We start from the raw sequence: 14913 nt of genomic DNA on the forward strand, positions 1-14913 counted from the left end.
TGATCTTAATTTTTCTAATTTCTTCATAGCTGAAACTTACTTTTCTGGAGGCTGATATACATACATAGTGATTTTACCTGGTTCCCTTTCTGATTTTCTAATGATTTGATAGTTCTTATAAGGGATATTTAAGTATAGATACTGTAGTTTGCTTTCTCTTCGATGTTTCTTAGAAAAGTATCTTTTCTAAGTTACTACAGTTGGGCTTTAACTTCTCAATGGTTTCTAACAGGTGACCAAAGGCCACTGAAAAACTAGATGCTATGCTGGTTGTCTCCTGAGCGTGCCTATGGTTGTGGGTCTACTCACTGTACTTGGTAGTAGAGACAGTTAGGCTGTGTCATTTCCATGCTTCTGTTCTTTCCTTCCTTGGGGATTGAGGAAATGAGCCGTGAACTATCATACCTCCCCCAGTTGCAGTAGAGGCTAGAACCAGTCAAGGACCTACTGGTGGCCAACAGTGGCATCACTATGACATCACATATTGATGACAGTCGGGTCTGATTTACCTCTTGGGAGTGATGTGGGCAAATGGAATAGGAACATATCTGTAATAACCATGCTCTGAGGAGCGATGTGTGGCTTTTGCACAATAAGCCTTTTCTTCAGGGGCTGAGGAAAGCTCGGTTTTATTTTTTGTGACCTCAGCTCTCTTCCCAACCAGGAAAGCTGTTAAACTCAACAGACATTTTGTTAATCAAATGGGAATATTAAGGTTTTTAAGGTAACAATAAAATGAAATAGCTCATTTAAATCCACACGCCAGCTCTTCAGGGTGGCAGAACAAAACCCCCTAGAGCATGGGAGCCCAGGAAAAAGCACAGGTGTCACACTAAGGGAGCCTTACTTTCACTCCCCTGCTCCTGCCTCAGTGCCCACATTAATGGTGCCGAAACCCTCCTAAGTGCTACTCAGAGATGTTCCCATGCAGTGTCTCTGAGGAAAAAACCTCGGGTTTGATCAGTGCATCTGTGTGCTAAGCTAGTCTTACTTAAGAGCTAGTTGAACAAAGAAATGATGAAAAAAAATAGGAACAAAACATCTGAAATGGATGGAATCTGAAATTAAATATCAAAGGCTTTCCATTTTCCTCTAAATACATCGACTACTTGAAACCTATCTACCTTAGAGACCAGGAACTCAATCACTAGGAGTAACTGAACCTTGAGTCCTGAAAACCTTTTTAGCAGGAGTCTCAAAATTCAAGGAGCAAACAGAGGGCAGCTGTTAGTCCATTCAGGTCCCTAGAGAATCAGTAGAAGTATGGTGGCTTCCAAGGTCCCCCTTGCCTTAAGCACAGTTTAGTGGAAGGAGCAGCAGCTGGAGACCAATGCCATTAACCCTCTTAGCTTGGCTTCTCCCCAGTGGGCCGGCCATCAAATCATAGTTGGACTATGGAGTTGAAAGAACTTACTCCAAACAGTTACTTTTTTTGGAGGTATAAAGTGCAGCAGCATTACCCCTTCTGACCATTGATCCTCCCTTCTGTTCTTATTTCTATGACGGGGCAGTGAGAAGGGCATTTCCTCCCTCCCTTCATATAATCCAAACTGAAAGCAAAGGAAACCATAGGCAGAGGCTTCTTGCAGTCAGGTGACTTAACTGTGTGTCACCTGTACTGTCTTGTGACAACAAAGATTCTTATGAACTATTGAAATAGGTGAAGCTGTAACCATAATAAAACTACTTCAAGTATTTTTTACACTATTAACATATATGTAATAATACTAAGTATTAGAAATAAAAAGTTAATTATTTCTACCTAGTGATTTTGGTAGTAGATTCTTGACAAATTCTGCATGATCTCCCACATGCAGTATGCTGTAGACGCTGGTATTCATTAATTCTTCCTGATTGTAACCCAGGTAGCTGGTCACATTTTCTGACACAAATACAATTCTTCCTTCACAGTTCACAACAAAGAAAAATCCATCCAAAGCCTGCAAAGCCAAAAATAAAAACAAAAAGAAAAGGATTAAGACATGAAGGCATTAATTAAAACATTGGGAGTTTAAAAAATAAAAGGAGAACATTTTTCTCTTTAAAAAGATATTAGAAATAAACATGTGTCAAGTTACACTGCAGATTGGTTCTCTGTGAGGGGAGTTATGATTGTCAAATGGGCTAAACACTAAAGTTTCCAGTAGGTATGAATGAAAAACAACTAACCATCTTTCTTAGAAATAATTTCATTTAAATGTTTGTTTTTATTTTTAAGTGTCTGTGTGTGTGTGTGTCTGTGTGTGCACACATGAGTGCAGACGCCCTTGGAGGACAGAGATGCTGGATGTTCTGTAACTGTTACAGTGGTTGGGAGCTGCTTGCTGTAGGTGCCAAGATCAAACCTGGGTCTTCTGCAGAGCAGTGGGTGCTCTTAACACAGTCTCCTCAGCCCAGAGAGTATTTTTATTGTAGTAAATGCGAAGTAAGTGGCTCACTCATTTTGAAAATCTTGACATTATGAGGCTTGATACCTGGCCTTTGCCTTTGAGAAACCTGCTCAAGGTGGACATGCACAATAAAGCACTAGCGATCAATCAAGTGTCACACATACATGGGACACCATGAGCACAGACCAGGATGCCTAATTTTACAAAGTCCTACCCAACTTATGGAGAGGAGAAGAGAGGAAGAAGGCTTAGGGAGTTACTGCAGGCAGAGAAGCATATGGCACACGGCAAGGTATAAGCAGTTGTAGAGCTGAGGTGTACAAAGTACAGTGAGGCCTGTGGGTAGCAAATGTGTTAGTGGAAAGGACAAGAGCCCAGTTCTAGGGGCCTCCTATGTGCAGACATGGAGCCAGCTTCTCCAAGGGGAGATACATGCACCCACAGGGGTAAAAGATATTTCCCATGGCACAGAAACTGTTAGACCCTTTAGATGGCAATCTAAAACATATGGACAAAATCAACCCAATAAACATATAACATGATGGTCCTTCAGGAAGTCCAGACAGTTCAGATTTTTAGGGAAGATTTGGAATACTGAAGCTGTCAATGTCACCTTACTTACTTGCCATCTTCCCAGCTATTTGAAAAATGATACAGTTAGTTTGTTATAACTGAAACAACTCAATTTAATCTCTATTGATACAGAGATCTCAAAAGAAATAAAATTGGTTAAGAAATATTTAAAAAATGTTCATCATTCATAGCATTAGAGAAATGCAAATTAAAACAACTTTGAGGTTTCACCTTACCCATTGGCTGAGGGAGCCAATGCTGTGAGGAAGCAGGGAAGGAAACCCTCATTCGCTCCTGCTAGGACTACAAAGTGGGGCAGTCACTATGGAAATTGGGGTGAGAAACTCTCTAAAAACCAAAAATAAATATACCATATAACCCAGCTCCACCGGTCCTTGGCATCTGAGGACTCAAGGACTCAGTGTCCTCTCCCACAGATGCTCATCAGCCTGCTCACTGCCGCTGCACTCACAGTGGTTTAGAAACAGGAAGGGAGGAGTGGAAAAGGGGAACAGAATGGGGGCGGGGGCAGGGGCAGGAGAGAAGCCCAGAGAGCCAGGAGAATGGAAATTTGCAGCCTCAAGGGGTGGGAGGTGGGGAGACCCTCTAGAGAGTACCAGAGACCTGGGAGGTGAGAGAATCTCAGGACTCAGTGGGGCCATAATGGCCAGCAATGGGCAGAGGGAACAGATCACCTCCAGTAGATAGACAGGGCTGGAAGTGGAAAGACAAGGCTACTAACCCACAGTCAAAATTTCTGACCCAAAATTGTTCCTGTCTAAAAGAACTGCAGGGACAAAAATGAAGAAGAGACTGAAGGAAAGGTAGTCCTGTAACTGGCCCAACTTGGGATCCATCTGGGGGTAGAGGTGGGGATGGGGGGAGCCAAGGCCTGACACTATTACTGATGCTATGCTGTGCTTACAGACAGGAGTCTAGCATGGCTGCTCTCTGAGAGGCCCTACCAGCAGCTGACTGAGACAGATGCAGATACTTATACACAACCATTGAACTAAGTTGGGGACCCCTATGATTGAATTAGGGAAAGGATTGAAGAAGCTGAAGGGGAGGGCAACCACATAGGAAGACAAAGTCTCAACTAACCTGTACCCCAGGGAGCTCCCAGAGACTGAGCCCCCAACCAGGAGCACACATGGGCTGGTTCGAGCGTGTAAGCACGTACATAGCAGAGGACTGCCTGGTCTGGCCTCAGTGGGAGAAGATGGGCCTAATCCTCCAGAGACTTGAGGCCTGGTGGGGAGGGGCACCTTCTTGGTGGGGGAGGAATGGGATGAGGAATCGTGGGAGGAGGGACCAGGAGGGGGAGCATTGGCTAGAATGTAAACAAATAAAATAATTTAAAAAATGGAAAGACCCTAAATGTTCTTCAGCTGATGAATGAATAATGAACATGTGATTCATTCACACACACACACACACACACACACACACACACACGCGCGCGCGCGCGTGCGCACAAATACTACTCAGTTGTAAAGAAATATGAAACCATGGAAAAATTTCATATGAATGGATAGAACCAGATAATATATTCAGTAAGATACCTCAGACCTAGAAATATAAAGGCTACCTATTCTCTCTCATTTGGGGATCTTAGCTCCAAATTCCAGATGTGAAGATATTTAAACTGGTGTAACCACAGAGACCAAGAAAGGTTCCATGGGAGCAATGAGGTAGTTTTACAGAATGGAGTACGATATTGGGGTGTGTGGAAAGAGGGAAGGAGTCTTTAATTGGGGGGGGGGGGGAGGAAGGAGGGCCATACCATAGAAGAGGAAGGAGAGAGATAAATAACAGTGAGGATGTTTGAAATAGCCACATATTTTCTTAAAATTGCATATGATACATATAGGTGGGGTGTGTGTGTGTGTGTGTGTGTGTGTGTGTGTGTGTGTGTACAGTTTAAATGAAGTTATAGCACTTGGGATGATAATGCCTCCAAAGAATCATCTAACTAAACTGGCATGAGGCATGAGAAAACTCCTCTTGAGTTCTGGGTCAGGGGAGTCTAAGAAATTCTCAAAACATACAGGCCATTGTTGTTGCAGCCTAGAAGTTGAAGATATAGTCCCTATTGCTGATACAGATTCCCCATTCTACATATAGGACTCAGGATTAGAGCTGGATCTGTCCTGAAAGTCTCCTCCCAAAGGTGTTAGGTAAGTTACTAAGTGAGACAGGCATTAGTCCTATGCAGCTGTCACATCTGTGAGCTACCACAACAACTCGCATGGTCAAGACACCTCCACATGGGCACTGGGGAAGATCTCCTGAACAAAACACCAATGGCTTATGCTCTAAGATCAAGAATCAACAAATGGGATCTCATAAAACTGCAAAGCTTCTGTACGGCAAAAGACACTGTTATTAGGACAAAATGGCAACCAACAGATTGGGAAAATATCTTTACCAATCCTATATCTGATAGAGGGTTAATATCTAAAATATACAAAGAACTCAAGAAGTTAGACTCCGGAGAGTCAAATAACCCTATGAAAAATGGGGTACAGAGCTGAACAAAACATTCTCAGCTGAGGATTATTGAATGGCCAAAAAGCACCTAAAGAAATGTTCAACATCCTTAGTCATCAGGAAAATGTAAATCAAAACAACCCTGAGATTCCACCTCGCACCAGTCAGAATGGCTAAGATAAAAAAACTCAGGTGACAGCAGATGCTGGTAAGGATGTGGAGAAAGAGAAACACTCCTCCACTGTTGGTGGGATTGCAAACTGGTACAACCACTCTGGAAATCAGTTTGGAAGTTCCTCAGAAAATTGGACATTTCACTACCTGAGGACCCAGCTATTCCTCTCCTGGGCATACACCCAAAAGATGCTCCAACATATAAAAAAGACACGTGCTCCACTATGTTCATAGCAGCCTTATTTATAATAGCCAGAAGTTGGAAAGAACCCAGATGCCCTTCAACAGAGAAATGGATACAGAACATGTGGCTCATCTACATACTGGAATATTACTCACCTATCAAAAACAATGGCTTCATGAAATTCATAGGCAAATGAAATGAACTAGAAAATATCATCCTGAGTGAGGTAACTCAATCACAGAAAAATATACTTGGTATGCACTCATTTATAAGTGGATATTAGCCAAAAAGCCCGAATTACCCAAGATGCAATCCACAGACCACAGGAAGCTCAAGAAGAAGGATGACCAAAATGCAGATGCTCCCACTCCTTCTTAAAAGGGGAAAAAATATCCATAGGAGGGGATATGGAAGCAAAGTTTAGAGCAGTGACCTATTCAGAGCCTGACTTACATGTGGCCCATATATATACAGCCACCAAAACTAGATAAGATTGATGAAGCTAAAAAATGCATGCTGAAAGGGACCAGATATAGATCTCTCCTGAGAGACACATCCAGAGCATGTCCAATACAGAGGTTAATGCCAGCAGCAAACCACTGAATTGAGAACAGGACCCCCTTGGGGGGAATTAGAGGAAGTATTGAAAGAGCTGAAGGAGCTTGCAACCCCATAAAAACAACAATGCCAACCAACCAGATCTTCCAGGGACTAAACCACTACCCAAAGACTATACATGGACTGACCCAGGGCTCCAACTGCATATGTAGCAGAGAATAGCCTTGTTGGGGCACCAGTGGAAGGGGAATATTGGGGGGGCAGTAAGGGAGATGGATGGGGGAATACCTGTATGGGGGAGGGGGAGGGGGTGGGGACTTAGGGATAGGAAACAGGGAAAGGGAATAACATTTGAAATGTAAGTGAAGAAATATATCTATTAAAAATATATGCAGTGTATACATATGTATACACATATATGAAATACATATATACATAAAAAAGGTACCTCCAAAGGTTCACTTATATCTTAGTGGTAACCAACAGCTGTCTAATTGGACTTAATTGGTCATCTCACTAGAAGGGAAATCATGTCTGCTACTGTACACCTAGCCAGTCACTGATAGCTTGTGAGGCTGTGGCTCCTGGAGGAGAACCATTGTTTAGGAGAACCTAAACCAGCATAATTCCTAACTGCAATCTAAACAATTATATATCGACATCCACAAATAAGTGTAGTACCTGCCCCATGCAAAGAAGGTTCTTTTCACTGAAGATGGAAACTACTAAAGAAAGCCACAACTGTTCAAATGAGAGAGTGACCAGCCTCAAACTTGCTCCATAGTGTTGAACTGCTAATCTTCCTTTCTCAACCTCCCAGTACTGAGATTATAGGCAGGTACCATCAATGCCAAGTTCTGTGACTGAAAAATTTAATCCTTTGGACAATATCTTTCATCCTGGACCCTTCTCCTTCCCAGTCCCTAGAAACTGCCCTGTGTCTGCCTCTCTAAAGGCCAAGTTTATACTGCACATAAGTGACCCCCGGAAGCACTTGCCTTTCTGTTAGTTGGCTCATACCATTTCGTACAGTATCTTCCAGGCTTACCTATGTTGTTATAAGTAACATTCCTTACGCTTTTTAAGGGTAGAATAGTATTCTATTGTGAATATATATTGTATTTCCTTTATTGATTTACCCATTAGTGGATACTTCAGTTGAAATGTAAATTAAAATGATGTACCTGTCAGAATGGCCAGTATTGTAAAGACAAAAAATAAAAGTACAGATGAGCATTCAGAGAAAAGGGATTCTTTGTACTTGCTGGTAAGAATATAAACTTGTAGAGTCAATATGGAATACAGCATAGAAGATCCTCAAAAGTCAAAAATGAAAACCAGAAATACCAGATAACCTAGCCATCTAGGTGACCATACACCTGTGTCTATAGTCACAGAAACCGCAGTCAGTTCCTTGAAGAGGTTCCATTGCGGCATTACTCAAGATATGCAGGGTATGCAATCAGCCCAAGTGTCCATCAGTGGTGAAAGAAAGAAATTATTGCTTAAAATACTACATTTAACGTAGATAACTCTGTCATAAAGCACACAGCCAAGGTTTCTTTAAGAGAGCACAACCCATTTTTAGTAATTACTGTAACATTTTCAAGTCCAGCAACTTAACCATTCAGCTACTGTGTCTCCACTAGGATTTTCCTTAGTAAGAAAAAAGAGAAAGATATTTGTATTCACACTGGTTGCTATGGCTGCTTCTCACTCAATCTAAAAATGCAAAAGAGGTAGGGGTGCAATGATATATAAACCTCAAACTGAACAAACTGAACAAAAACTCTGTAAACTCTTTTGAGGTTGATGGATACACAAAGGCACTTTCATATTCAACTAAGTTATAAATATCATAGTGGGTGGTCAGCATATATTTATTTATCTTGCAGTTTATATAAAAATAATAATTAAAAATTCACATTTAAAAAAAAAGTAGCTCTAAAATCTTTTGGATATCCTTGGATAATAGTTAAATCAGTGGTGCATACCATTCAATGCTCCTAATTTTTGTTTTTTATTATAAATGAGACATGCTTACATACATTCTACAACATAAAAAAAATAAAACTAATCGATGATGTGCTACAAGCACAATCTTTAAAAATGATAGAACCTAAATGTCCCTCAACTGAAGAATGGATACAGAAAATGTGGTATATTTATATAATGGAGTACTATCAGCTATTAAAAACAAGGGTGTCATGGATTTTAAAAACAAATGGATGGAACTAGAAAATATCATTCTGAGTGAGGTAACCCAGACCCAGAAGGACACGCGTGGTATGTTCTCACTCATAAGTGGATAATCGCCATAAAGTACAGGATACCCATGCTATAATCCACAGACCCAGAGAACCCAAATAACAAGCAGTACCTGAGGGAGAATGGTTGAATCTTTCTCAGAAAGGGACATAAAACAGATGTCAGAGGTGGATGGAGGGAAGGCCTGAGTGGGAGAGAGGTGGGGAGGGGAGCAGAGCAGTGTGGAATCACAGGTAGGGAGAGCAGGGGAAGGAGAATAGAAACTGGTAGTGGCAGGCAGAGGGGCAGCTCTAAGAAGTGCCAGAGATCTGGGATGAGGAGACCCTGGGGTATCTATGGGGGTGACTCTGGCAGAAACTCCTAGCAGTAGGGGATATGGATCCTGATGTGGCCACTTCCTGTAGCCAGGCAGGACTCCCAGTAGAAGGATAAGGACAGCAAACCACCTACAAAACCTTTGACCCAAAACGTGTCGTGCCTACAAGATGTGCAGGGACAAAGATAGAGCAAAGGAGAGAATGGTCAACCAATGACTGGCCTAACCTGAGCCTCATTTCATGGACAAGCACCAACTCCTGACACTATTAATGATACTCTTTTATGCTTGCAGACAGGAGTCTAGCATAACTGTCCCCTGAGAGGCTCCACCCAGGAGCCAATGGAAAGAGATGCAGAGACTCACAGTCAAACATTAGATGGAGCTCCGGGAGTCTTGTGCAAGAGCTGGGGTTAGGATTGAGAGATCCAAAGAGGATAGGGACTCCACGGGAAAACCAACAGTCAGCTAACCTGGACCCTTGGGGGGTTTTCAGAAACTGAACCACCAACCAAAGAGTCATGAATTTTTTTTTTCTTTTTTTTCGGAGCTGGGGACCAAACCCAGGGCCTTGCGCTTGCTAGAGTCATGGATTTTGAAGGCAAATGGATGGAACTAGCATGGGCCAGACATAGGCCCCTCTCCCCCCCTGCACATGTGTAGCAGATGTGCAGCTTGGTCTTCATATGGATCCCCCAACAACTGGAGTGGGGGCTGTCCCTGAATCTGTTGCCTGCCTGTAGATCCCATTCCCCCTAACTGGTCTGCCTTGTCTGGCCTCAGTGAGGAGTACCTAGTCCTGCAGTGACTTAATGTGTTGGGGTGGAGGGTGAGGGTAGAAGAGTGGGGATGGTGGTTCTGTAACAGGGGGGAAGGAGCTGGGGGAGGGTACTAGGAGGAGAGGGTGCTGATATTAGGATGTAAAGTGAATAAATAAATTTTTGAAAAACTAAAAATGATAATTCAGGGAATGTTTTTGGGACTAGTGTTATGAATATATATATATATATACAAACATCCCTATTTCCTAAACTCTGTCTGATGAAGACAATTTGCTGTCATTATTCTTTTTCTACAAGTTCCACTCACATGTGCTCCTGGGGAGGAATCTTCCCGACAGCTGGCCTTATGATGTGCTGCACAGAGAGATGATAACGAATGCTTGTCCACTAAGTACAACACAATCTGGGAGCTTTGCCATCTGTCCAAGATGGTGCCCTTTAAGGAGAACCACCTTGGTCTCACAGCAGGGCTCATACTGGGCAGGACTTCCTGCAGAGCCCTGGATCTAAATGAGACTGCCACTTAAGGTTACTGAACAAAGGATTTGGAATAAAACACATAATTCCCAATACCTTTACAGTACCCAAGCAGACAAAGACAACAAAGAAATTTATAGTGGGGTTAAAGATTCCTTTAAGAGTAAAGTCTCTTTAAGAAGGCAACACTGCTCCTGACCAGGCATAGGAGACTATCTGTAAGCTATGGAAACAGAAGAAACTGTATTCAAGACTTTGAAAATAGAGATGTGTACAAGTCTGTTAGTAAGACTCCCCCCCAAACCCCTACCCCAGGGACAGAAATACAGGCTGCAAAAAGGACAGGGAAAGAATTTAGTTTGCATATATTTGGGTAAATAAATATGCAAGCTTGTTTCAAGAGGGAAAAGCATGTGCATGCATGCACAGATAAGTGCTTGAAACATCCATGTACAGAGAAGGTGTTTAAGCTGATCGACTGGTTTGGAGACAGCATTTACACTCAAAATCCAGGCAGTAGGACTCAGAGAGAACAGAGGTGAAATAATACAGTAGTTGCAAAGTAATTCAAGTATAAAAGGTCTTCATTTTCTAAAGCTTGATAGCAATTTAATTCTCATTTACATGTGCATGTATATACATGTGTATGTATGTATGTGTGTATTAAAATCACTGTAAATCTTTTAATTCAGAAAATGTTCTAGGACAATATTTAGTCCAATGCAGTAGATCTTTCATTTAAAAGTGAAATTCTATAGTATAATACATTGTATTGGCTAGCTAAATTAGTTATATATTAGGTAATGACCTAATTCAGTTTTCTTTTCCCATATAATTCTTATCACTCCATTATGTAGGCTTTGGTTTGCATCAGACTATCTCTATGAAATAAATTTTATGTCTATTACTGACATTAATCCTGAAATAACAACTATGAAGCAGTCTTTGTAATCAAATTCTATTTTTAAAAGTTTAAAGAACTACTTTTTTCATAATTTATTAATTGGATATATGACATTAAATTGGTAAGGACAAGATTTTCATTTTGGGGTCAGCAAGGACACTTACCTCCAGAAGAAGGGGGCCCAGCGACTCCTTCTCTATCACTCCTTGACTGCTCGATGAGATGTCGGACTTCTGCACGTCATCATCAGTTGTGGATTTCTCTGCAATAATGAAACTTTAAAAACTATGCATCCAAGGAGCTCAATTTCATCAGAGCCAGTTTATGAAGACATATAGATTTGTATTATTGATATAAGAATGATTTATTTTTAAGCAAATTATAAAAAATGTAAAACTTACTAAGTTTATACAGATTAAGTTATTGCATATGAACACAAAGCATTTAAAATTTTAGGGAAAACTGTAGACAGGAATAGTTATGCGTCAGGGGATGGCCTTCAGAATGGGAACAGAAGTGATGGGCAGTTCTGGATCCTGTCTCTAGAGGAAGAATGCATGCTTGTCTGTCTTCCTCCACCCTAGTCTGCACAGTTGGGATGCAGACATTGCCAGCCATGTTTATTACACACTGGGATGGAAACAGCCTAGGAATGGCAGCAAAATCCACAGGGGGCCTCTGAATCCTTGACATCTACCTAGGTTGTCCTGACAAGCCATTGCATTTTGTCCAAGTTGTAGCATCTATGCCTCCTTATTATAGCCTCTCAGATATGTAATTACATTTTATTAGTCAATATTAACATCTCTATAACAAAAGTCATAAGTATTGTATAAGTAAATCCAGGTTATGTTATATTTTGTATATCATTTACTTTATACATGTTTATATATTATATTTTTATGTAGTTTTAAGTTTTCAAATTGTTTGTGTTGTTTAAATCATTCCTAAAATCCTGGCCAGGCATGACAGCACACATATTCTTGGCCCTAGCACTGGGGAGACGGTGGCAGGTAGATCTCTGAGTTTGAAGCTAGCTTGTTCTAAATACGTACAGGCCACACAGAGCTACATAGTGAGATCCTGTCTCAAAACAGAACAAAACAAACAAACAAACAAACAAACAAACACTCAAACACTCAAACACCCAAATCAAAGTGACAGCCATATTACCAAACCCAAAGCCAACAATAAAAGCCTTCCCTCCTGGCCATCTATGGCAGGCCCGCGTGCTCACAGTCCAGCGGCACTTCTTCTACAGTCCCCTTCCACCTGCTGCGAGTGCAGCTGCCTTTATGGTCTTAGGGTTAGGCTTGCTTGTTTTGTTTTGTTGCTTTTGTTTTTGTCCTGGAACTCACTCTGTAGGCTGACCTGGAACTCACAGAGATCCTTCTGCCTCTGCCTCCCAAGTGCTGGGACTAAAGGTCTGTGCTACCACCTCCTACCTCACGTTTTGATTTTTGGTGTCCACACAACAGTAAAGCCTGTGTCTCCTTTTCCCATTTCTGTGATCAGTTTCTGGTTTCGCCGGGTTAAGATCCTATGTCTTTGTTTCTTAGTTTAGTCCTAAGGCTCTGATAGCCACACAGAGTTGTAGGTCTAGAGGTCTTGTTTGCAAAATTACTTTGAACCCATTCTGAAATCAATCTGCTGTGCTTGAGACCTATGTCTCCTTTGGTTTTTTTCCTTGGTGTTTTCACACATCACTATAGTGTGCATGGGTATGAGCATTCTGTACTCACTGTGCCAGGCCTGGATGAGTCTCCCCGACCCCCTCGTTGAGATAGGGTCCCCTATGCAGTACAGGCTGATTTGGGCATGTGCTTCTCTTGCCTCAGCACCCCGACTGCTGGGATCACAGGTGCACTCCATCCAGCAAGCCCACCTACTGGACTGTTTTAGATCCAGAGTCAGAGCCTTCTGTTTTCAAGAAAGGTTTGTTGGTGGTGGTTTTTTAAGGTGTTTTTTTTTTTTTCAGTTTTTTAAGGTGTTTTTTTTTTTTCATTCCTCTTGCCATTTGTTATCCTCTATCCAGTCTTGAACAAATCCTATACATTTCTTAGCTTTTCCTTTTATTTTCTATTACTTCTCTGTCTATTTTACTTTCTAAGAGATTACTTAAAATTAACTTATATGGCAGATATAAAAAGTACTGTGGGACAAAGAAATCAAGAAAGGCATAGAAGGATATGCAGATTTTCCATTTAAGCTTTTTTTCTTTTTTTTTCTTTTTTTAAGAGAAGAGCAGTTGGGGACACTTTCAGTGAGAAGCCATTTGAGAAAGGACATGAAGGGGTGAGAGAGTGGGCACAGGCAGTGGGTACCCAGGGAGAGAAAGAACATCAGGGGACAGAAGAGCTGGTCTGATTGACCAGTGTGCCTGTGGTAGCAGACAGCATGAAGAGACAAAGAAGAGAAATGCAATAATGTGGTGGGGATTTTTCCAAGCACCCTGCTTTGACTTCCAAAAGGTACTGTCTTTCTATGGTACAACGTCTCCTCTGTCCGAGGGGCTGGCATGTTAGTTTTGTCTGCCTCTGTTTCCCTATTCCTCTTTCTGCCTTTTTTTTTTTTTTTTTTAACCACTGGCTTTCCTGAGATGCCTGTGGCTTTGTTCATTTGAGACTCATAAAAACAGCACCTGGTGACTAAAATGTAGTAAGAGTTAAGTTTCTATGAGGGATCACCCCCAAATGTTTCTTTGCTGGGACTGCTGGGTTTCCTCAGAAAATCCTGCTTCTCTTGTTTGGGATAGTAAGAGCAAGCAAGGATGCTGGTGTCTGTAGGCTTCTTGTTTCTCCTCTTGGCTAAATCGGCTGTTACTGGACTACTCTGTAGTTTCTAAGATCTTATCACTGCTGTAATCACTGTGAAGGTCTTGGGGCTTGTGTTCTAATCACCACAGATCTCCTCAAACATAATGTGTGTCAGCTCACTCACCTGAAACCTCTACAACACTCGGTGAGCAACAGTGCTCCCCAGAGAGCTTTACCTTTGTTTCTGGCCTTAACCTAAGGGATAGTGGTATGGGATTCCCAGCAACTCTGGGTGCTATAAATATGAACCTCAAAAAATACAATGGGACCCCCTGTCCTCAGAGCACTATTTCCCTTTTCCCTAATGTGAACCAGGCAGAGGTAAACTTCTTCATACAAGCCAGAGAGATTTTCATCAAGAATTACTGTACTTTAGCTGGATGCCAGGGCCTCAGAGCTCACCCATAACTTGTGTTTCTGCCTAAGGCCCCATGGCATAGGCTCCAAAACATCCCAAGCTTGCTTAATTACTTCACTAGTTTTCAACTCAGTTTAATAAGCTCCTTTGCAATACCAAGAAAGGATCTTTGACTCAATAAAATAAAAATTGTCTAAACAAAAACATTTCTTTACTAAAAGCATAAAGCAACGTGGGCTCTTAAGAATGGAAAGGTAGAATAATGTGTCATAAACATCACAACAACCAAGAACATGGCCTTTATTTATTCTTACCTTGCTCCATTCTCTTCATTAGCTGTATCTGATCTACTGTCTTCTTCAAGATCTTGCATTTATCTGGTTTTACACTCAAGCTGTCAATGTCACTGATGTTGGCAGACAGTAATTCAGCTAGTTCTTCTAAATACTTATTTTCTTGCTCCCTGCGCCTCTTCTCAGTACTGTTAAACACAATCACACATACAAAAAAAAAAAAAGTCCAGTTAGCATTTATTTATACCGTATTTTTTCCTTTTCTGATCAAACATATTTGAAGAAAATCTTGTTTTTACCTAAAATATAAAACTAGATTTAAAAACC

The 14913-nt window shown here is 41.4% G+C and overlaps 1 protein-coding gene across 9 annotated transcripts in view; it reads right to left on the reverse strand.

Moving 5' to 3' along the window:
• Positions 1-14913, reverse strand: part of Ncoa1 (nuclear receptor coactivator 1) — a 277740-nt gene that overhangs the window by 77606 nt on the left and 185221 nt on the right. For all 9 annotated transcript variants that reach the window (XM_039112177.2, XM_039112179.2, XM_039112182.2 and 6 more), the window contains 3 exon segments: positions 14608-14774; positions 11284-11381; positions 1763-1940 (listed from right to left, as the gene is read on the reverse strand). In XM_039112177.2, the coding sequence (XP_038968105.1) occupies positions 1763-1940; positions 11284-11381; positions 14608-14774 (443 nt within the window).

Source organism: Rattus norvegicus, chromosome 6 (genome assembly GCF_036323735.1).
Source record: "Rattus norvegicus strain BN/NHsdMcwi chromosome 6, GRCr8, whole genome shotgun sequence".
NCBI classification, from domain to species: domain Eukaryota; kingdom Metazoa; phylum Chordata; class Mammalia; order Rodentia; family Muridae; genus Rattus; species Rattus norvegicus.